Source organism: Corvus hawaiiensis, chromosome Z (assembly GCF_020740725.1).
Source record: "Corvus hawaiiensis isolate bCorHaw1 chromosome Z, bCorHaw1.pri.cur, whole genome shotgun sequence".
NCBI lineage: Eukaryota > Metazoa > Chordata > Aves > Passeriformes > Corvidae > Corvus > Corvus hawaiiensis.
Genome location: NC_063255.1, coordinates 78,316,778 through 78,339,499, shown reverse-complemented (window position 1 = coordinate 78,339,499; position 22,722 = coordinate 78,316,778). Strand labels below are relative to the sequence as shown.

The following is a 22,722-nucleotide window of genomic DNA, read 5'->3' as shown; positions in this document are numbered from 1 at the left end:
CTGAAAGAATAAAAGCCTCAGAGCACTAGCAGAGCATTTATTCCCTCCACCACAGTGCAGCTTCACCTCTCAGTGACAGTGTATTTCCACTGCTCACTGCTGTGGTTACAGAGGTAGAAAGGGCATTCACAGAACAGGGACATTGTTCCAAGAACAGGAAATCTTCCTGTCATCCTTGGACTCCACTTTGTCTTTCCTCCTCCACCAGCCACGTCTGCCCAGCTGCTTATCAGTCCCTCCAGAACATCAGACCTTCACAGTGATCCCATCTCTTACTCATGCTTTACTCATTTCCCAACATGGCAATTACTGCTGTTCAATTCGGCCTTCCTAAATCCCTGCTTTGAATTTGAGGTCATTTCTAGTGCAGACATGGATGCAAGTTAGTATGATATTAATCCATAGCAAGTACATGCAAGAGCATAAAATACTCTGTGTTTGAAGAACACCATGTTGTGTTTTAGATCTTTGGGCATTAACAACATCCATGATGCTGTTTAGGAAAAAAAAAGGACGAAGTCCCAGTGTGGAAATGTTTCTCCACAGCAGCAGGCACAACTACAGCCTTGGTCACATTTAATCACTGTCCCTTTTGCACAGGAAAAGGTGTACAGACCTGCTGCAGGTGCAAACTCTTTTGCATGAGAAAAAGAAAGCCAAGAAAGCAAAATTGCATCAAGATTCTAACCTGGGAAAGAGTATTTTCTCTGCATCTTACTAAAAGAGATGAGGTATCAATCTCTTCAAAGCCAAAATCTTGAAAACCAAAGAACTAATCCTGAGGAAAACACCTGCCTGAAGCAGCAATTTCAAAACAACTGCAGTTTGTCAGTTTAAAGATCTTGTTTCCAGATAGTTTTGTTGAACAGCCATGCAGCTAGCACATAATGAATAGTCTGAAAATGTCATTCAAGGAGGAAAATTAAAAAAAAAAAAATTCCTACTAGGAAGTATTCACCATCTGCATTTAGGCCAAAAGGATGGACTGCCATGTAAGAAATAATGCTGAAGTTTGAACAACAAATAACAAATAAAAAGAGGCCTGTCTCAACTTCTTACACGATAAAACCTTAACAGGGAAGGTTTTTGCAACAGTCCTTTCATGTTTGTAGCTTTCAGATACTCAGACCAAAACATTCCATTGGGTTCTTTCACTGGTATTCCTACTTGCACCTAAACCCTAGAGATTATTAAGAATTCATCTGGTAATTAGCTGACCTGGAAATGTGTATCATAAAAATGCCACTGTTTATTACAAGAAGTAGTAACTAGAATACAACTGCTCAACATAAAGAGTTAACCAGATGATTCTCTGCATATTTTGGACATGTATGCACCTGACAGTCAAACCCCAAGACTCTTTAGGAATTTCCCTTCCTCCTGTTTGGGAACGGTTACCTTTGAAATCCAAACCTGAGCTGCTTTGATGCCCTGTTTGAGCACCATCCACATTTAAAGTTACAAGAGCAGATTTTGCTCCCCCCACACCTCTTGCCCAGTCCCAGGCTTCTGTGTGTGCATAGCATGGTCACAGTCCTACAGCTCTGCACACCTCTGGGTCACAGCCAGGGGTATTTATTTAGCCCAAACTGGAGAAATCTTTTTTTCCTGGGCCCAGATTAGAAAAGTTTTGGATGGGTACTTCTGATGGTGACTTAGATTCACAGGTGCACGAGAAAACATAAAGGTCGTTAACTCAAAAGCACTTTTTTTCCTAGTTGCAGGATAATTTGGATCGATGAAAATAAGGTTTTCAAACAAGAATTACAACAGTTAACATACCTTTCAGTGTGTTTTACTGTCAGTTTTGTTCCTTCTGATCACAAGCCTTTCCAGAACAAGAAGTACTGCTAACAGGCAACTCTCCCAAATGCAGTCAGTACGAAGTCACACAGTTGTCTGGTATAACACACACCTGTCAGGTGTTATTAGAGAAGTCACTAGATTACTGAAAGTGTGCAAAATTAAGAAATAAATGCTAATGGCGTGTATCATTAAAAGTAATCTAATCTTTACTACTGGTGAGTGTAATTCAGTTGCTACAACCTTTCTGACATGCAACTTCCTTAGCTGCAGCCAACTGTTCATTTTGCTAATTTAAAACCTTTCCATCCATGCAACTGCAGCAGCAGAGCCTCTGAAATCCTTTTCTCAGCATTTTGGAAGAAGCTGGGAAACGACATACCTGAGAGACCTAAACCTCTAACAATGAGTACATGTGGTATTTTACAGAGAGTCCAAGTGCGTCAAAATCTGTGCCTTCCCCCCAGCTAATCAGACATCACTACAATTATGGTCCCTGCCTTTATTTCACATCTTATTTCAACAACAGAAATATTGATACATTATTTCAGAAATTACAAGTTTAGAAACAAATAGCTGAGTGTAACTTAGGTCAGAGGTCATATTTTTAGGATGAGAGTGGAGCCCTCACTCACAAATCGAGAGGAATTGTTCAGGCAGCAAGAACTAAAAATACTTCAATAAACATCCCCTAGAGTCACAATGCTCTTTTATTCTTCAAAGGGTGGTCTTATTGCTGTGGCTGATTTACCATTTTAAGCTTTCATTACACAGGTCTACTGGACAAGAAATTCTAAAGAATTAAAAACAGCAAGCCTTTTCAAGTGCATGGTGTAAAAGAAAAAAAGAGCTCCCCTGAAACTCAAGACACGCATCAGACACCCTTCCACCAGTTACATGTCATCTGGGCTATGGTCACTAACGCTGGTCCATCTGCAGGGGTGTCCTCCAGAAGACAGGTGATCCATGGAGTGAGAGGAGACTCGGTGACGCTTTCCCATCCTTCCTGACACAAGCTGTTCCACGCTCTGCTGTTGGGTACTCGGGACGCTCGCCAGCTGCTACTGCACGAACAGGATGCTGAAGGCCATCACCACACAGCACACGGCCACGTAGGGGCTCTTCCGCTCACCTGGCAGGAGGGGAGAGAGAGCCCAGAACAAACAAAAATTCAGGCATGGCTAAACAGACCCACGCTCCTCATCTGGCGCTCTAGCTGTGCCACAGCCCGTGCAAACTGATATTCAACATTTGTAGCTGGAGAAATGCTGACAGAAGTACAGCTGTGTACTCACGAAGAACATGCACGGGAGTGGAAAGCTCAGATGTTGAACAGGTTATTTTGCTACATAAAAACAGAGCTGGGGCTCTTTGCTTTAAGAGAAGGACTTTAAACAAGGGCATGGAGTGACAGGGCAAGGGGAAATGGCTTCAGGCTAAAGGAGGGCAGGGCTGGATGGGAGATTGGGCAGGAATTGTTCCCTGTGAGGGTGGGCAGGCCCTGGCACAGGGTGCCCAGAGCAGCTGGGGCTGCCCCTGGATCCCTGGAGTGTCCAAGGCCAGGCTGGACACTGGGGCTTGGAGCAGCCTGGGACAGTGGCAGGTGTCCCTGCCCATGGCAGGGGTGGCACTGGGTGATTCTGGGTCTCTGTGAAAGGCCCACGAAAGGGCTTCCATTTTACTACAAACCACCTTTTCTGAGGTGCACTTTTATGTTGCTGCCTCCTCCTAGTGCCAGAGTCATGGGGGAGGCAGTGGAAAGTTGTCTAGGACACCCCGTTTTTGCTGGCTCTGCTCCTATATGGCTGCTCAGGAGCTGTTCTGTGTCAGCTGAGGTGCAGCTGCTCTCTAGCCATGGTACCTGTCACCTGCAGCATGAATATTCTGTGCAGGGTGTCATGCAGCAGCCAGAGCTGTGAGCTCACAGCTGCCCAGACAGGGCCAGATGCCTTTTTTTTCGGTTTGCTAAGGAGACATAACATTGTTAGCACGTGGAGAGAGTCTGCTCCACAGATTTCTGTGACAAAAATGGTCAGCAGCTCACAGAAGCTGCACAGACACCTCTATTTTCTGACTCTTTCAAACTGGAGTCACAGTTTCCCAGAGCAGACTGTGGATGAAAGTTAAGTTTATCCCATTAATATAATTTTATCTGGTGGCAAAAGCAATTGTGAGAGATCTATTCCCACCCACTTGGTCCAGGACAGAGCATTACAGAGGTCTCTTTTACACCAGGGAGAAAAAAGAGACTCTTAGGTGGGGAACTGTAACACAACCAGGAGAAAATCAGTGATGTTAATCAGACTGCTACCTACTTACATGAGCACTTTCTCCATTAATTACCAAGATGCTTTTACACTTAAAACTTCATCCTTCATGGTTCCACTGAATTCTCCTTGGAGACACCAACAGTGGATGGTACTTGCAGCCTACAGAACTGCCAGGGAGTGTTAACACTGGAATGTGCCTTTCAAGTGGGAAGATTCCTGTTCTTACACATCCAGGAGCATAAAGACAGAGCTGGGGCTGTTTGCTTTAAAGTTCAATTTCCCTCTGCTGTGCGAGGTCTTTTGTCTTTACAAACCATCTTATCTGAGACACAGTTTTCAGAGAAACATTAAAGAAAAAGATCCACCAAGGCTCCCAAGTCTAGCATGGTGCACTTTTTATAAAAGAAAAAAGTATTTTTTTACCAGCAGGACCTTCAAACACAGAGGGAACAAACTTTCCACAGTAAAAGAAAAATAAAATACTTGCCGTGACACCTCCCAAATGCAGGACTGACTGCCCAGTGACATTACAAGATGCTGTCATGATCTGGCATATATTTAATTAAACTTCAAATAACTGAACGAATTAATGTCTGCAGTTTCACATCTGTTTAAAATAAATTTTGAGGAAGTCCAACTCCTATGGTTCAGGGTATTACAATTTTCATATGGGTTATGCTTTTCTGCTCTTAATTTTCTTAAAAGAGAAATCACCATGTGGCAGGATTAAACATTATTTTGCACAACTTGGTAAATATGTAACCACTTGCCCATGATTAAGATCTTATGTACATGTGAAAAGGTTGTTTAAACATACCAGGGATGTGAAATGTAAAGGAAACCAGTAGACATTTTCATTTTTAAAACCTACACTTTCTACATGCCTTTGTGATTAACACACATAAAATGATGGGAGTCAGCTCCAAAGCCCATTTTCACCTCTTAGTCTAAAAGAAAGCTGAAGTGGTCCATTGTAGATGCAAGTTGCAAAAGAAACATATCTAACAGAAAAAAATAGCCTTGCACTTAGTTAACTACAGAGAAGATGGCAAGCGCAAGGTAAGGTGAGGTGCTCTCTTCAGCCTTGAAAAAACCCTAACACAGCTGAATTTTTACATTTGTTTTCCCTGGTATAGCTCAAAATTCATTTCTGACAGCTGCCACCTCCCCAGTATCTTTCAATTACAGCACCAAAATTGGTTCTGCTATGTCTATTATCTAAATAGGACAATATCTGCAATCATTTTAACAACCGGTCTTCACAAAAACCCTATTTTTTGTGTCAATGCCTTTCTGACATCCTGTAAAATGTTCTGCCTGAGAATGCAGAAACGGAATCATACAGGCTTTCTTTAGGTTTAGTGACAAGTAAGAAGATCTAGAATTACAAGTTCAAAGTTTCTGCTCAGCATTAACAATGCAATTTGAACACTGATGACGGGTTTGTAATTTTATTTTTTTTTTAATCTTGGATATACCTTAACGTTAAGACTAAACTTCTGTTGTATATTCCAATTTCCTTCTCAAAATAAATTCAGGATAAGGATTAAAATAAATACAAAACCAATGTTATGGGAAAATGTCAAAAATCAGATAGAGCTGATCAGCCTGTGTGCAGATGTCACTTGACACGAACAGCTTTGTGTAATTCAAAAGTGCACAGAAGCTGAGTAAACAAAGGAGAGCAAAAAAACCACATTTGTGCTTACACAGAACCTTAAAGCATTATGAATTCCATGTTGTTTTATTACTATAAGGTAAATATCTGGCTTCTTTTCAATAGTCCATTGCAATTTCAAACACACTGCAGTTTATACTTCACTGACTTCTTTGCACGTTAGAAATACACCCTTGGTTACTTCACGTGGCAAGAAATGCAAAAGACTTTTGAAAATACACCACCACATACATGAATAGACATGAGAAGATGCAGGCTTTCCACGATGCTAATCTAAGAAAGCAATATCCTGCCCTCTTATTTCATGGAGGTTAAAACCTGCATCTTTGAAGACCAAGGATGTGTATGGTTTTCATTGCTACATGGCAACATTATCCTAATAAATTATACTAGAAAGAGGACTGATCTTAAAGATTTTTAAAGAAAAAAAAGAATTACCAATCCTGGCGCATTTCCAGAATATCCCCAACAGTCTGTAAAGATAAAATAAATTCATTAGGCTCTTGGTTTAATACACTAAAGTCAACTGATTTTCTTTCTTCTATGTTAAAACAATTTGAATTGACAGTAATTTCTCAACTTGAGTCTCTTCTGGACACCAGAAAGGAGCAGACACCTGCACAGAAGGGTACAGGCTATGAACTACACCAGTGGCAAAATTCTAAGTCTAGCAGGGATCTTTCTGCATGCAAAGATGGATTTAACTCATTCTGTGTTCCAGATCTAAAGATTTCATCAGAATCCTATATTTATCTACAATACAGTACCCCAGAGAGAAAATTATATGAAGAAAAAAAATCTTCCCAAGTCTTCAGGTTCTTTCTTATTCCTTTACCAAGGTTTACCGTACTCATGTTTCTCCTCTGCTGCTTGCCCAGGATGTTTCACTTTCACAAGTGAAATAGGAAAGGAGAAAAGCCAAGATCCGACTCAGGGAACACCCAAAAGGATGCCACAAACCTACAATTTCTCCGAGTAACTAAAATAATCTCATACTGACTGCTCCAGAGGAGCAGGGACCGCTTTATGATCTGAGGAAGAAAAGGGGAACAATACTGAAGAGCCCAGTGTAAGACAGATTTCAGCCTTTCAAAGCCTGTCTGTGGGAAGGTTTCCTCCACAGTATGGCACAGAACAGCGTGGGGAAGCACAGAACACTTGGAGAACTGCCATCAAGCAGGTAGTAGATAAAACCCCACAAATAATGTTCTAAACTCACACCCACAAAGGTTTGATCCTCTGTCTTTTCCCTTTCTTGGGCTCTGAGAGTTGCTTGCTTCTGACATTTTTAAATGCAGACAGGTAGGTTTGGGCCACTTGCTCCTACATACTTGAGTAGTCGACATATCCTGCACTTTTATTTCTCTGCTACTTCCATTTTATGTCCTCCTTTATGGTCTTGGTTTACTTCAGCATCTCTCTTTCCGTTTAGCAGCCTCCTCTGTTTCTAGACAAAGATTCAGTGTTGGGCAGGTGAGGACCAAGTGAAGCAGCAAGTGACTGAGGTGTTCAAACTCAAAGTGACTTATGTTCCCCTTGCTGACCAATTCATCATGAACAGCATTGCAACATTTCCATTTTTAGAGAACAGGTATTTTCATCTGTGCTTTAGATTTTAGTTTTACCTCAAGCAAAACATATATATATACATATACACATACATATTTGGGTGTGACTATATTTCTGTAAAGACAAAGCTCTTTTCTTTCTGCTTTTATGCACCTCCACAAGCAGCAGTAATAATCCTTGCACATAGACCACCACACTTTTCCATGCTAAGAGGTCATACAATAAAGTAACCTGAAGACATCTATGCACTTTTTGAAGATGCATGCAGGTAGGAAGACATTCATTTGTAAATCTCATAGAGCAAAATACACAGCCCTGAAGTGCTGTGTTGATAGCACCTCAGGTTCTCAAAACTGTTGTTCACCCTCTGTAAAATTAGAATTCACAGACTGCATGTTGCAAAACCAACAGGAAAACTTCCACAGCCCTGCTTCTCATGTTGCCACCTCTCAAAAGCTTGCCCAGGAGCTCAAAGAAGTAAAACATTACCACCCTGTAATAACATACTTTTAAAGACTTGCACAGGGAAAAGAGTACTAACCCTTCCAAGCAGCCTGAAAGTCTGTTGAATTTGCCTCACAATCTCAGCAAGGGTATTTTTTTGTCTTCTCAGGGATTTCTTGACCAATGTGAAGCCATTACTGCTAACGCATTACTGCATTAGCTGCCCCTACAAAGCTCCCTTGGCGAAAACAGAAATTTTCCTACCTGATGTGACAGGTAGAAAACAGAGCATGGGTCTCACCAATTGCCCTTAGCAACTGCAATTAACAATTTATGAATCTGAAGCCACTGACGTAAGGGCTGACCAGCCTTCCCATGATGACACCAGAACATTTTAAGAGGCTTTTGTGCTACTGGAACAGCTCAGTACCTCTGTTTGTCCACAGAAGCTGCTGCTGAGCAGAAGCAGATTGAATTCTGTACCTTCTAAGAAGCTGAAATATGCCGTCTGGAAGAACTGGGGAGCTCCCACTGGAGGTGAAGCCTGTGCAGACCTCCTGCTCCCCTGTTTTTTCCTGTTCATCCCAGGTCCACAACACGTACCTCTTCAAGTCAAAACCTGCTTGCTTATTACAGAAGTGACGCTGCCTTGAATAACTCTGCTCCAAAATAATCCCTCCTGCAGCAACTGCTCACAGTAATTGCACTATTCCTTCTCTGCCCTTTGTGTTCCTCTCCACCCTTGTTTGGATGCAGGTGAAGGTGTGGGTCTGGCTGGGATCTCTGCTGCTTTCTGGCAGCCACAGCCCAAATGTACATGACCTGCTGCATACTCCTGGCTCTCCGTGTTAAATGATAAAAGCACTGATTGTGGAAAGGGGTGGTGGTTATCTGGAGAACAAAAAACCCAAATAAATGAAACCTCTTAAGCTGAGGAGGAGCTGGTGGGGCCTTAGACTATGACTGCTAAGGCTGGGTGTGCTGCAAAATGCCACGTGTTCACCAGGAAAAGCCCAGTGCCACTGCAGGAGGGAGTGTGAGACATCCCCACTGCACTGCTGATGGAAAATCAAAGGGGATCTCTGCTGCACATAAGCTAACACATCTTTCTGGTTAGCAGAGAGGAGAGAATTATGTTGTGGTGCACATTCTCCTCTAGTTAGCATGAAACAGTAAATCTCCACTTGCTTTCCCAGCCTTTAACACTGTTGCTCAGGACCAAGCACATGGAAACACTCAGGGAAAATGAAGGTTTAAAGTTCTGTTTGGCTTGGGAGGAAAAGACACGCTCTGGCAGAAATGAAAGGGAGGAAATACAAGGTTATGAGGATGGGTGACATCACTTTGCAACGCTGTCTCTCAACCAACAGAAATATGTTTCTTCAATTATTATCAGCAGACCTAAATCCTCACTAAAGTTACCACTCACTTAGAAGTACAGCGAGTAACTATCAACATTCCCCCTCTCTGTCGCTTTAGTATTCTATTGCTACTTTTTTATACCTTTAATTTGGAGCAGGAATGATGAGGTAAGAGCATCTCTGTGGTAAGCTGAAGTATCACTAGAATTTGTTTTATCTCCTATGTCCAGACATTTCCATCGGAGCACGGAGTATATTAGAAGAGAGGGACAGGGGTTTAGCACCATATGAGCTCCATGTAAACATCTACCATACAGGAAACAAATTTCATTGCTTCCAGGCCAAGGTTTTATTCTCCAGTACAAAGTAGTCTACAAATATATATATAAAACAAAATGGTATGTCCTACATCTACATAAATACAAACCTACACATCAAACGCCCAACTCCTCCACAGTGTCAGCACCCTTTGAAAACATTTTATGAAGAGAGTTCTATTGTACTCCAGACAGATTTGCCTCAAGAATAAACAGAGTAGCTCCAGATTAAAGGAAATACTCCTTGCCAAGAACAGCACTAAAATTTTAATCAGTAAAATAAACATTCTTACTTCTTACTGTGTATACCTCATTGACTATTGTGTTATCTTCCACCAGCAGACACCCAAACTCCCCTTGTCCCCCCACTCCCTGTCCTTCATGAAGTCATCCTTTCTTTCCATCTTCCATCAAAAGAAACCTCTCATGTCAGTGGCAATTTCATGGCCTCATATAAAAGGACACAAGTGTTTTCATGTTAGAACTCCAAATTAAAAAAACCAAAAAACTGGCAGACTTTGGGTATCTTACACAGCTAAAATTAAAAAAACCTGGATAATAAAACAGCAACCCCAGAGGTTAATTACAAGGAAGGTTTTCAGAAGACAAACACTCAGGGTTCTTGGTCACAAGAGTCTACTTAAAATTGGACACTTCTGAATTTAGATGCAGAAGTGATGGAAGACACTTAGGGAAGAATAATATTTAACAGGAAATGACCTAATGGAAAAAGTGGACAAGCCAAACACCCAGCATCCAAAAGCCTGTCTGTTTGTCCACCTAGAATTAACTCCTGCTTCTACATATATCATCTCCTTTGCATGGACAGTCCAGAGGCTGCTGTGTCAAAAGTGCCCAATGGTCACTCTAAACCCACTACACTTCAATCACAGTTCTGCTGCTCACAGCTAGCATCCATATGATTAAAAAAAAAAAAGCTTAGGTTTGTAGAAGCTTTCAAAAACTCTTCTATAAATTCCTTCACCTTAGAGAATACAAAACCTTGATTTAAACAGACCACACAAGAGGATTGTATTGCTTATTTTAAAAATTATTCTTAGTTTTCTTTTAGTTACAGATTATTGCTAAAGCTGTGTTTCAAACTTGTATCTCCAAAACACCTATTTTGAAAACAAACAAAAAAGCCAGTTTCTGCTGGTTTCTTACCCACCCTAGGAATCAAAAATAAATCATTGCAACAATAGCCACATGTAGGAGAATGTTTTACTTCTGTCTCTCATTTCTGTATGTCTAATAAGCATGTAACAACAAAGCTACAAATCTAGAAGATTAATAATGCAGTATTAGCAAGGTTAGTTACCTAATAAATTCTTCCAATACAATTGCAACTAAGTGCTTGCCAATCCCTTATTGCAGTCTATTGTGAGGTACAAAATTAAGATTTTTATCTTTAAAGAGAGAAAATTTTCAAAGCGGGATCTGCACTATCACACACTTCATCAGGAGATGCTGAGAGGTCACAGTTGAAACCACACAGCTTGTGCTGTGCTTGAAATGATCAGACCACATACCCGGTTTTATTTTTGTCCAGTAAGCTGGGAGCCAAGGATCTGATGTAAGCACAGGTACAGATGAGCAGCAGGATCACAGTCAGCAGACTCTGGAAGTTGAAGATGGCAGACTGTGGAAGAAAGTCAGGAAAACAAAAAAATTACAGCTCTAAAATGGGTGACCCCTTAGACAACACCCATCGACACCAAAAATGAAACCTGTAATGGCCTTGTGCCAGCAAACCTTTCCATCAAATGGAATTTGGTAGTGGCAGTGAAGGTGGAGATGATTGCCAAGTACCAGTAGTAGCCAAGGCAGAAAATAACATGAAATGTGTAGGAGGTTTGTTAATAGACCACTTTTTAAAGGCTACAAGCCAAATTAAACAGACTTGTAGAAATATATACAGTTAAGCCATCTGAACCTTGATAACTGATTAGTTTTATTTTCAAATCACGTTCTGATTTTAAATTGAAAACATCTTTATTGTAAACACACTTTCAGAAGTGCTAATTACACGGTAAATTCTGAAGAAATGGACGAACTGCCTTAGGATTGAGAAGTTAAGTTCTGTTGTTTGATAGCAAACACTAATCAGCCTAGTAGCAGTAAGAGACAATTCTTGAGAAACTGCTGCAACATTTGGCTACTTACTAAGGTCTGGAGTATTAGTAATAGGCAATAACTGCATGCCAGAGACTTTTTTTTTTACGGTTTTGGGGTTTCTCTTAAGTGTCTCAACTGACATTTCAGTCAGCTTAACAGCATTAGGTGGTTTAAGAAGAACTAGCTTACCTCAGAAAGCTTTATTTTACCTTCACTCTGCGACCTGCATTTGCAAATCTGATTTAGTGCAAGCTCCAAAAAAAAAAAAAAAAAAAGGTCAAAGCAAATGCAGTAAATTCCCTCTTCGTTCTGGAATTCTGATGAACTTTCATCTCCTGTGTTCCTACTGCTCAACCCAGCTGGTTGAGGAGTGGTATTTAATTAAAGGTAAATATTTAGCACTTAGGAAGGGATATTACATTGCCATCTCCTTCTTCAATCATATTTTAGGGCACATCAGAGCCCTCATTTCCACACAGTCTGAGGGACATCTCCGTCGATGCACGCGTGCTTCCTTCCTATGTCACAAAATTATAATGTTTTCAAGTTCTGATCATCAGATTTCTCTACACAGCTAAGGAGAATTACAGAAGAAAGTCACAATATTCCAGTTCAGTATGGCACTAACAGGAAATCAGGAGAGAAAAACAAGAAGCTCTAGCAGAAAGCCATTGGAACACACACACAAGTGTTCCGATACTGTGACCAAAAACCTGCCCAAAATCAACAGCAGCAAAACAAACCAAAAAACTTTAGCTTATTTAGAAGTCTCCATGAATCACATGAACTCTGGAACATGCACAGAGCTGCCAGTGTGAATACATGCTTTAGGCAGGGTTAGCTATCTGAAGTAATTTCAGTATCTAACTTAACAGGCCACTCTGTTAAGAAGCGTCATCGCAGAGATGCTCTGACTCTGCACCCTGTATATAGGAGATTCCAGCATACCAGAAACCCACCCATTCTCTGATGAGGGAGCAGTGATCTCACCCAAAGCCAGCCCCCACATCCCAAACATGAAGCTGCTTGGTTTTCTCCAGTGCCACAGCCGTTGCTAAATCATATTTAATTTAGCATTTTAGCTCAGCTAGCCACCCCTTCTGTCCCATCATGTCATAAATAATGGACAAACTCTTCACAAATGACAACGCGCTGCCATCCCTAGCAGCAGCCTCTGCAGCCTTTGTGCTTGGCAGAAGTTTCTGCCAGCTCCAGAAACCAGGGAAGTCTCAATTCCCCCTGGCTCCTGTGGGTCTAGGAACGCGGTGGGGCCGGATCCAGGAGTGGCTGCCTCTCAGCGCAGCCAGATACTGCCTATCAACTGATTAATTTGATCAGTCCTGCGGGACAGACAGCTGCTCTGACAGCTCACAGCCCTGTGCCTGCCAGAGACCCGTTCCCATGAGTTCTTGCAGCTGCTTCCCGAGGTGGCAGCGGGCATTCCAACACTGGAAAGCGGCAGAAGGGCACACTTGCTTCCTCTTAAGCAGGGGTTGTAAACGTATACTTGTGAAATGTGCTATCAGTCAATCAACTGGGGCAGTATATAATCGTATATAATTGCTCTTTGTTGGGGTCTCCACGTGTTTCCCCAGCTATGCATCGCTGTAATCGCATCTGCCCTTCCACCGAAACGTGCTCTGAATGACGCGTTTATCTGCACAGCCACTTTGAAAGGACAGATGTGAGCATTCCAAAATTTGCTTACGATTTCAAACTGGAAGTGAGAATTTATTCCTGAATTAGATGGCTTCACTCTTCACATCTGAAGTAATTCTCATGGCCCAGCTGAATTCACAGAAAGCAGCAACTAACATCTGGCTGCTCCAACTGATGTAATTAAAAGCTGCTGCAAGTTATACATGGCTTAGAATCCTTTTTAAAAACACTGCATTCACATACCAAGCTACTTGGACAACGCAGATGAGTTGCTGTTCATTTGTTTAGACTCGGTTCCTCTGATCCAAACGTATTAATTGCAATTTTTGACTTGTGTTGACTGGCTTAAGGTAGGTCCTGTGAGCCTCATTCCCACTACAAAGAGATCTCAGCACATGGAGAAAGTGGTGCTGTCTCTTCAACTGTGTCCCCACAAGGGTGAAATGACAACTAACTTCCCAAGACTCACACTACAACACCAGAAAAAACCAGCACTTGCATTTTACTCTGGTATTAGACAGTGCAAGCTTTAATTTCACGGGCTGAAATTTTCTACATCTGCGTTTGGTACATTTCAAACATAGTGGGAACACCCCAGCAGTCCCATTCTGTGTCACTCTCCTCATGTCCCCTCCTGTGTGGAGCACCACCACATCACCTGCAGCACTAACAAGGTACTCCATTCACCTGAACTTGCAGAGCCAAGTTTTTTCCAACGTCTTTGGAAATTTAAGACCACGGACCCCAGTTCTGAGAGCTACATGCCCAAAGGCTGTTTTAAATCCTTCCCAAAATAAGGCCTTTAAAAAAAGCCTCAATATTGTTTCCTGATCATAACGTATCTCAGTAAAAACTCCATATAATAAACCATAAAGAGTTAATTCTCCTGAAAGTTTTACTGTGTTGGGATTAGCAGCAGTAGCTTGTATTAGAATAAATTACTCATTGGAATATACAGTAGTTGGAAATCAAGTGGTACAGCTAGGGATGTCTGAATGTACTCCCATCCGAGTACAAAATGAAGTTTATTGTACTGTTTTATAAAGTGTTGATTTGAAGTTAAAAGTTACCTATGTGGCTGTGACAGGGAATCATCACAACTGCACAGCTCCTGTTAACCTCATTATAGACAATGTTGTCCCTCAGCATTAAATTTACTACACTCAGGCAGAAGGGAAGAAAAATAAAAAAGCAGCAGCTCAGAGTTCTGGTTATCAACAGCTCTTGCACTTCACAAGGGTATTTAATTCAATGTGCCGAAATAGCCATAATGGATGCACTAATTCTAAACACTTTCCTGCACTGACAACAACAGCCACAGACAAGACACTGTAATTTATCCAGCTCTGCAGTTTTCATCCACTCCATTACGCTGACATTCTCTGCTTCTGACATGGTTCTGCTCCCTGTCCTTGCAGACAGCACCACAGCCACAAACCACTTGCTGATGCAACCCTTGGGTAGCACTGTAATAAATCACACCCTAGGTTTTGGTGCAAGTCTGTGTGTCATAAAGGACCTGCTGATTTTCCCCTTGCCTCATATACTTTTGTTTAAAATAAACCACCCGGTATCATGGTTCCAGGGGAAATAAAGTATGCAGGAGGAGAACACAAACCCTGTGCTGTTGTCCTCTTGGGTTGGTCTGGCCTAAAACAAAAGCTCTCTGAGTTTATCTCAGAAGACTTAGCACTGAAACCGAAGCTTAACTTTCCATAGACCTTAACTATTTACAAAACGATTATTTTATCTCTGATTGCAGCGTGACCATGATGATTTCATCCATCTGTACTATAAAAGGAGAGGCCATCGTAGTGCCAGCAAGTTGCAAGTCTGCCCTGTGGTTACTGTTATAATAACCAATTTATGTGGGCAAACACAGAAAAATAACTGAAATACTTTAAAGAAAGTGTAACTTCATTTGTGTAATACGCTGCAGAATATTCAGTCTTTCTAGAATGGTTTTGGTTTCTTTTTTTCCTCCCTAATATAATAAAATTGACGGATGGTTAGGTTTTCTGGAGCCAAAGAAACAAATATGGATAGGCAGCTGAACGTCTGGGTTCCTCATACTGAAATATGAGCAAGAGCTTACACACTGCAGTTGAACTTTAGTTAAGCAAGAGCTGATAAAAATTTCATCACAGAAAAGTGAAATTAAGCTATGAAATTTTAATGAAGAGGTCCTTACAAAGCTGAAAGAGAAAATGATTATTATCTAGGGTGTCCATTATGCCCTGCAATTCTTATTTCGTCAGTAAAAATCAAATTTTTAGGAGTACAATATCAAAAAAATAATAGGATATAAATCATGTAGTACTACTCCCATCCCAAAAGTTAAAGCAACTCCTAAAACTAATTAAAAAATGCATCTAATTGTAATATTTTCCAATCTATAAAAAAAAATAATTATTTTTCCCACTGCTGCCAAATGCAATCTGATCAAAATGAATGGAAAACAAGCATTTGTAAAAGAGGCATGCCAATTTAGCACTATTAAAAAATTACAGAAAGTGCAAATTAGTTAAGTTTGAAGCAATTGCTGGCAAAAGTACACAACAAAACTAAGCAAGGGGTGCTAATAAGTATCCAAATACCAGCCAGATGCACTTGTTCCAGCATAAATAGGGCTTTTTACCCTGGGTTTACAGCATGCTCTCCTCAGTATTTAGTTTCCAAGGAATTTAAGTACAATATTTAACATTCATTCAGATTTCTGTCTAAAATATGTATTTTTGCACTCATAAAATGTAGGCTAAAGCTTGAACAGAGAAATAGGAAATCTTCTCCCTAGTCATTTCCTGGAGAAGCACATTGTGAAGTTTAAACGGCAAGTACAACTAACATGCTATGCTTCTGCAGTCAACTGAAGATTAATGTACCTATTTAAAACATAGCCAATCTCCTCAAACAATTAATTAATTAAACATACAGACACAGTTGCCCTCTCCTATAAAAAAGCTCACTTGACTTTAACACATTTATGATTTTTACTGCAATTCAAATCCACAGACCAGCAGTGAAAAGACACCTCAAGGTGATGAAGCTGAAGTTTCACACCTGCTTGACCTCCTTCCTCTTTGCTCCAATACCTAGTTTGGAAACTGAACTTTGCTGTAAGCAGCTAGCAGATGCAGCATTTCACCAAAGTATCTTAAAATAAAAACCAAAGTGACTATTAAAGTCTTTTGCCAAGGTCACTGTAACACAAAGGCGTGCATGTCCACATGTTTACTAAACAAACACAGAATTATGGTGGATATGTCAGTAAAAGATTATAATACCTTTTCCTCCAGGTCTTGTCTGTAGATTAGACAGGTTTGAATTTTAAAGGCATTTTTCCTCTGCTGTCTTCCCTCATAAGATAGAAGTATTATTTTAAAAAAACCCTTTTTTCCAAGTAAATCTCCCTTCTGAAGTTGCACACCACACTGCTTAGTTCACCACAAATTTTACTACTGAAACTTAAAAATGAGTAAAACCTCTGTGTGTGAATGGAAGAGATAAGAGTCATACTAAAGCACACTTTGAATCAGGTGATATCCTTACAGTGATAAAAACAGCACGCAAAAATCAGGAGTTTGTAACAGGAAGTGCTACCAAAATGTGGACAAGGACCTGGGAAAAAGCCTAAGTTCTCAAAACCGAAGACATATTTTAATTTACCTAAGAATTACAAAGCAGAACTGTAACTATTTTATGTATACTATTTACCAACTTTTTATTTTTTCTGTTCATTAATAGTCTAACCATCTCTTTCAAACATGAAAAACAAATAATTCCGTTGTCAGCAAAAAATATATTTAGTCAAGAAACAATGACAGGTTCTGCTAAGTCTGTCATGTCCCATGGCCCTGGGCATGTCCACAGCACCTCTGCAAGTCCCTTGCTTAGCAGAGTTCAGGTGCATGGTTTGCATATTTAGCATCTGGAAGACAGGTAATGTTTTTCACAGCTGTTCCCACCTTATTTTCCACAGTCACAAGGATGAAAATCAAAAAATTTCGTCGAGTTTGAATGCCCAGCTCTGTGCATTAGCAAAAAAACATATCCACTGCTGCAGCTGTTACAATGAATGTGTGTGGTGTCTCGTGCTGCAGGCAACCAAAAATTTGTGACATTCACTTTTTTATAGCACTCAGCAAAGAAATGGTTTCTCACCACCAGTGTCATTCTGGGTAAATCTGTTAGAGTAGACTCATTGCATCCTACCCTTTGAAAAAGAGACCATCTTACATTGACAGAATAATTTCCTCAGTTCAATAAACACAGAAATAAAACATTGACAATATATTTTCACATCGTCCTCTAAGATGATAGAAGTATCCACACTGAACCCTTCAAGTCAAGTAAATTCACAATACAAAGACACTTCAGACTGCAAGATGAACTAGGAGATGTTTTTAAACCTATGTACCTTTAGATCATGACAAAAACCAAGCTGTTAGCAAATCTGAATCAAGGTTGATTCCTTCTTCTCATTTTGAATAAAAAACACATAAAACTTTGCACTTCAAGACTCCTGAAAGCTCTTTTTTCAGAGCAGTGTCTTGGGTTCTGGTATGTTTATATCTGACAGCTTGGTTTGAAATAATATTTACTAATGAATGTTTTTACAATTGGCTGTATGAGCAATTCCCCTTCCTTCTATAAACACCACACTAAGAGAGCAACAAAGACTGTGACAGAAATGTTTGTCCTTGTGGAAAGTTCCCAAATCAATTCTTGGGTAGTAATATGGGGCCAGGATCAGCCCCAACAAGAGGGTGAGGGCGAAGAAGCCGTTTTCGTCAAGTTTTCTGCAACTCTTTTAAACTTTCTCCATCACCAAATTTCACCTGACTTTAACTTCACATCTCTTCTAGGAAAGAAAGTGAAGACCACCCTTCAGGAGGTGAGAGGCTCCTCACTGACTTTATTGTTACCTTTGGCTTCTTCCCTCTTTCCATCCATGCACATGGCAAACTTTTCAAGCCCACTAGGAGAACTTTTGTCGAGCTTTCAGATGTAAAACCCTGAAAGCTGGCAGGACAAACTGATTTGTGGAAGTCAGCAAACAGTACACATTCTGCTCCCAAATAAATGAGGGAGCTGTGTCACTGGTGCCTCCCTTCCATTCCCAGGAAGTTTGGAATCCACTGAGAATTTCTACTGGCTGCCATAGCTGCTTTGATTTATAATATAATACTGAGGGTTTTGCTTTAAGTCAATATACTGAGGTTTTTTTCCTATCTGCTGGCAGTGAAGAGGAAAAAAAAAAACCAAAACACAATTTCTGCTTTCACATAAAGGAAAAGACAGGTAAGTCAGCTTACATATATATTTTTTTTTCTCTGTTTGGCAGCAGCTGGCCATTCACCTGGCACAAGTTTTCACCTGCTTAGCAAGGACATGATAAGGAAGCCCAGGGAACAATGGGATGAAAAATTTCCAAGGCATAAAGTCCTTTGGAAATCATGCTTCAGAAAACTGTGTTTTCCCAAGTGCTGCTGCTTTGCCAGAACTGCAGCTCCTGTTCTTTGGACAAGGAGAATAAATTGGAGGTGTAGGTCTAATCTTTTCCATTTCACAACACACTGACAGCTGCTGCTTCCTGTCTCACAGTCAAAGGTGAGCTCAAAATTATCTTTATTTTCCCTAAAATGCCACGACACCACAAGTAGCATCATGGAGGACCCAAGCACTGGATATGCCACAAGGGTTGCTGCTCTCTTGAGGAAATTCAAATATCACAATAATGCTGAAGAATCTTATTTTCCCCTCCTCCAACATAAAATCATGAGCAAACCATCCTTAGAACAGTCTCTTGCTTCAGGGTCCTTGAAGCACGGAGAGTAACCCCTAGCAAGGAACACGGACAAGATAATCCTAAGAGAATGTCATACACTTGCCGTAATCTTTTCAGACATAAACAGTAGCTTTGTTTTTAAGTTATTCTCATATATTTCTTATACATAACTTATAAAATATAAATAATATCATTAACCAATTGTATTAAATCGTTACATTAAGCAACACCAATGTCTCACCACGGTCTCTTCCCGTTTCCTACCACCTCAAACCCTTTTATGTACAATGAAGAACAGTGAGGTGCTGCTGTAATCCTCAATATCCACCTTTTTTCCATGGCACTGATTAGAGGTCTCTTGCTTTCTGCACGTCTGTTTTAGATCTCCTGAGATAAATTTATGCCTTTTATCATAAAAAACCTCCTCTGTTTTCTGCTTGGAGCCACGGGCTCAGTTCATCTAGAAGACCTGCCAAGGAATGCTCAGGTGAGCAACTCCCAGCAATTTCCTGCTGGTGACAACATCTGGAGCCCGGGAACCCTTTTCTGAACTGAGCTGTAAGAAAGTTCAATAGATACTGAACTTTTCTGCACATACACAGGAAATACAGCAATTTTTCATGGAAGCTGCACAGTATCCATATGATGACGGACAACCTGTCAATGTTCATGGGAGGGGGGATCCAGGTGATCGTTAATGGTCCCCTCCAACCCAAATCAAGCTGTGGTTGTTAGGAATAAGTTGAAAATTCCCATGGTAAAACAAACTCTGTGATGAAGTTCTGGAAAAACTCGAATTTTGTACAGGAAAACCTTACGTTAACTCAGTTATTCCTTTGGTTTTCCTTCTCATTTCCAATTCATGTATCTGCCCTGCTCATATAAACATCGTATATTTAACGTATAAACCCGGCCTAAGAAAAAGTATTTCACTGCTCAGCTTTAATTCTGACACAAATGCACACCCTCCTTTTATATTACCCGCAGAGACTGGAAAACGGGGCAGAATACATAAAAAGAAATAAAAATGTGCCTTTAGACCAACTCTACATAAAGAGTATATATATTTGTACACATATACCTTACATTTTATATACATATACATGTGTGTATATATATACACACACTCTTTACGTGTATGATTCATAGAAAAATGTATATTGTTAACATATAATACATAGTTTTTAAAATATTCAATTATACATTTGCACACCCCTGTAAATACCTATATAAATGTCTTTATATCCATATATACTTATTATACATACAACAAACTCACATATAAGCATAGATATTATATTCCAGATGTTCTTGCCTGTTTTTTACGTGTTTCCACGTTTCAGGTTATTTCTAAAACTACGAACACACTTACAAACATGTATTTATATGTTAAATTATATTAAATATATTTCTATCTTCTTAAATTATATTAAACATACTTCTTCTTAAAAATTATATGTGCTTTAGATGCATAAAGTTTTTATAAGTACCAAGTCCGTATATATATAAAATAATTATATATATACTTTATATATACATACATATATATATACATATATATATATGACATATATATATATATCTATCCATCGTTTTATAGATAATTTTCATGAGTAAATGGACCTGGGCCTCTGATGACACCCCTGAAAATCGAGAGAAGTAGCCAATGGCATGGCTCAGCACACTGCTCAAGGCGCATGACGTCACACAACGCCACCATGACGTCACGCGGCACAACCATGACGTCAGGAGGCGGCGAGAGACACGCACACCACCTGACCGGCCTCGCACGGGCTGCCGCCCCGCGGGGCATCGGCATAGCCCCGCACAGACACAAAACGGGCCTTTCTCTTGCCACCAAACCCGTGACGCAAACCCGCTCCGCGCTTCGCCCAGCAAAGCCTTCGAGCGGCTCCGCTCCCGCGGGCCGCGACTAATGGCGTGAGCGGCCTCCGAGGGCGCTGCCCGGGCCGGCAGGCGCCGCTGGGGACCGTGCAGGGCCGGCAGGGAGGGAGGGAGGGAGCGGGAAGGGCCCGGTACCGGAGCGGGCAGGGCCGGGGCAGGCCCGCGCTTACCATCGCGCCGCGCTCCCCGCCACATCACCTTCCGGCCGCCGCGCCGGGCGGAAGCGCGCCCCGCGCGCCCTCAGCACGCCGGGCGGGGCCACGGCCGCCATTGGCTGCCGGCGCCGCGGCGCGCTGCGATTGGGCGGCGCGGCCGGCGGGGGGCGGGACGGACGGGCGGACGCGGCGCTCATTGGCTGGCGCGGCGCAGGCGGAAGTGGCGGCGCGGCAGGTAGGTGGGCCGGGCGGGCCTGAGGGGAACGGGGTGGGTGGGGGGAAAGCCGCTCGTGTCCCGGCGCTGGGATAACCGGGATAACCGGGATCAGCCCTTCACTGACCCCGTCTTGACCACGTGTCTTTAGTGAGACGCGAAACCAAAAGTGGTTCTTCTGGTGTGTTTTTTGGTTGTTTTTTCGGTTGGTTGTTGTTACTCGGCGCCCAGCGGGTGGCTGAGAGGTGTGGGGGTGTTGTCTCGCCCTCCCGTCCCTGCGGGCGTGAGCCACTGGCTACGGAGGTCTTAATAACATAAAGAACGCCTTAATGAGGCTGTTTCTTAATTAGGTCCGCCTTACTGTTACTTCTGTTGTTTCAGAGGGACGACTGTTCTCCTCTGGTCTGTTGTATTTTGGCTCCTGTGCTGTGTTTTCTCCTTTTAGGACTTTGCATCATCCTTTCTGTAGCTTCACCTGCCCAAGAATTTCCAACTTTTTTTTTCCACCCGTAAGGCTGTTTTTTTTTTTTTTTTTGTTTGTTTGTTTGTTTGTTTTTTTTTTTTTTTAAGGAATTACCTTAATCACTCAGTAAAGTGAGCTCAGACGAAGAGCTTCACAGTGATGACTCTGCGTTTAGGTGCCCACGTGTTGCTGTCCTAAAACACCTGGAGTTTTACGAGGAACCTGTTTCTCCTTGCAAATATGGCTTTAAAAGCATCACCCCTTCCCAAGGTGTTGGTTTTGGGGGGGGGGGGGTTCTCTGTAATTCTCTGTATTTCAGCACCAAATTCGTGTTCTTCTGCTGAGTGTGGGACAGATTTTGCTTTTTCCCTTGGTGAGGGGAAACAGATTTTTTTACTCTAAAATGACATTTTGGGGTAACGTTTGGTGCACGTCGTGCAGCGGCTTGTGGGAGGCTGGGGGTTGATGTACCTGTGTAAAGTGCATTTATCTCATGGGACTGAGGCAGTGCTTTACTGAAGCAGAGGACTTTGAGATGAGCGAGACCTACACAATCCACGGACAGTGCTTTTCCTGTCTTCTACGGAGCAGCTTCCTTAGTGGTTGTAGATTTGGTCTCTACAATTTTAGTGTTCTCTGTGAAATTGTGGTTTCAGGTTCATAACCACCAAAATGTGCCTGGGATGTTACCAGCATGAACAGGTGGTAGAGTTTGAGATGGGTTCTCTTGTGTAACTGGTTTTTCTGCCCTGTGGATTTCAGGCGCCGTGTTGATTCTGGATTTGTTCTGATTTTTCTCTAGATTGTTTAGTGACTATCAAGGCTCATTCATTTGAAGATTTATCCATTTGTCTAGCAGGTAATCAGCATCTTGCTGCGTGCTCATTTTCTCATAACATGTTCATACATCTCATTCCTGTTACTGAATTACATTCACTGGATCGGTTTCTTTCCATCACATGTCAAGGTTTTGGGTTA

At 41.5% G+C, this 22,722-nt stretch overlaps 2 protein-coding genes across 11 annotated transcripts in view; one reads left to right on the top strand and one right to left on the bottom strand.

The window, feature by feature from the left end:
- Positions 1-17: 17 nt before the first annotated feature.
- On the bottom strand, positions 18-21,153 carry TMEM167A (transmembrane protein 167A). Its single transcript, XM_048290637.1, has 4 exons — positions 21,083-21,153; positions 10,975-11,084; positions 6,190-6,224; positions 18-2,935 (listed from the first exon to the last, which is right to left on the bottom strand). Exons 1-4 carry the CDS (start codon positions 21,083-21,085, stop codon positions 2,865-2,867), a joined length of 219 nt encoding a protein of 72 aa, XP_048146594.1. The 5' UTR covers positions 21,086-21,153; the 3' UTR covers positions 18-2,864.
- A 124-nt stretch (positions 21,154-21,277) lies between these two features.
- Positions 21,278-22,722, top strand: part of XRCC4 (X-ray repair cross complementing 4) — a 148,797-nt gene continuing 147,352 nt past the window's right edge. For 4 of the 10 annotated variants that reach the window (XM_048292143.1, XM_048292141.1, XM_048292137.1 and 1 more), the window contains exons 1-3: positions 21,341-21,462; positions 21,663-21,790; positions 22,547-22,603. The gene's annotated coding sequence lies outside the window, so the exon portion shown is untranslated. Of the gene's footprint in view, positions 21,303-21,340; positions 21,463-21,662; positions 21,791-22,546; positions 22,604-22,722 lie in introns of those variants that run through there. The other 6 variants (XM_048292138.1, XM_048292139.1, XM_048292134.1 and 3 more) reach the window with 4 other exon arrangements.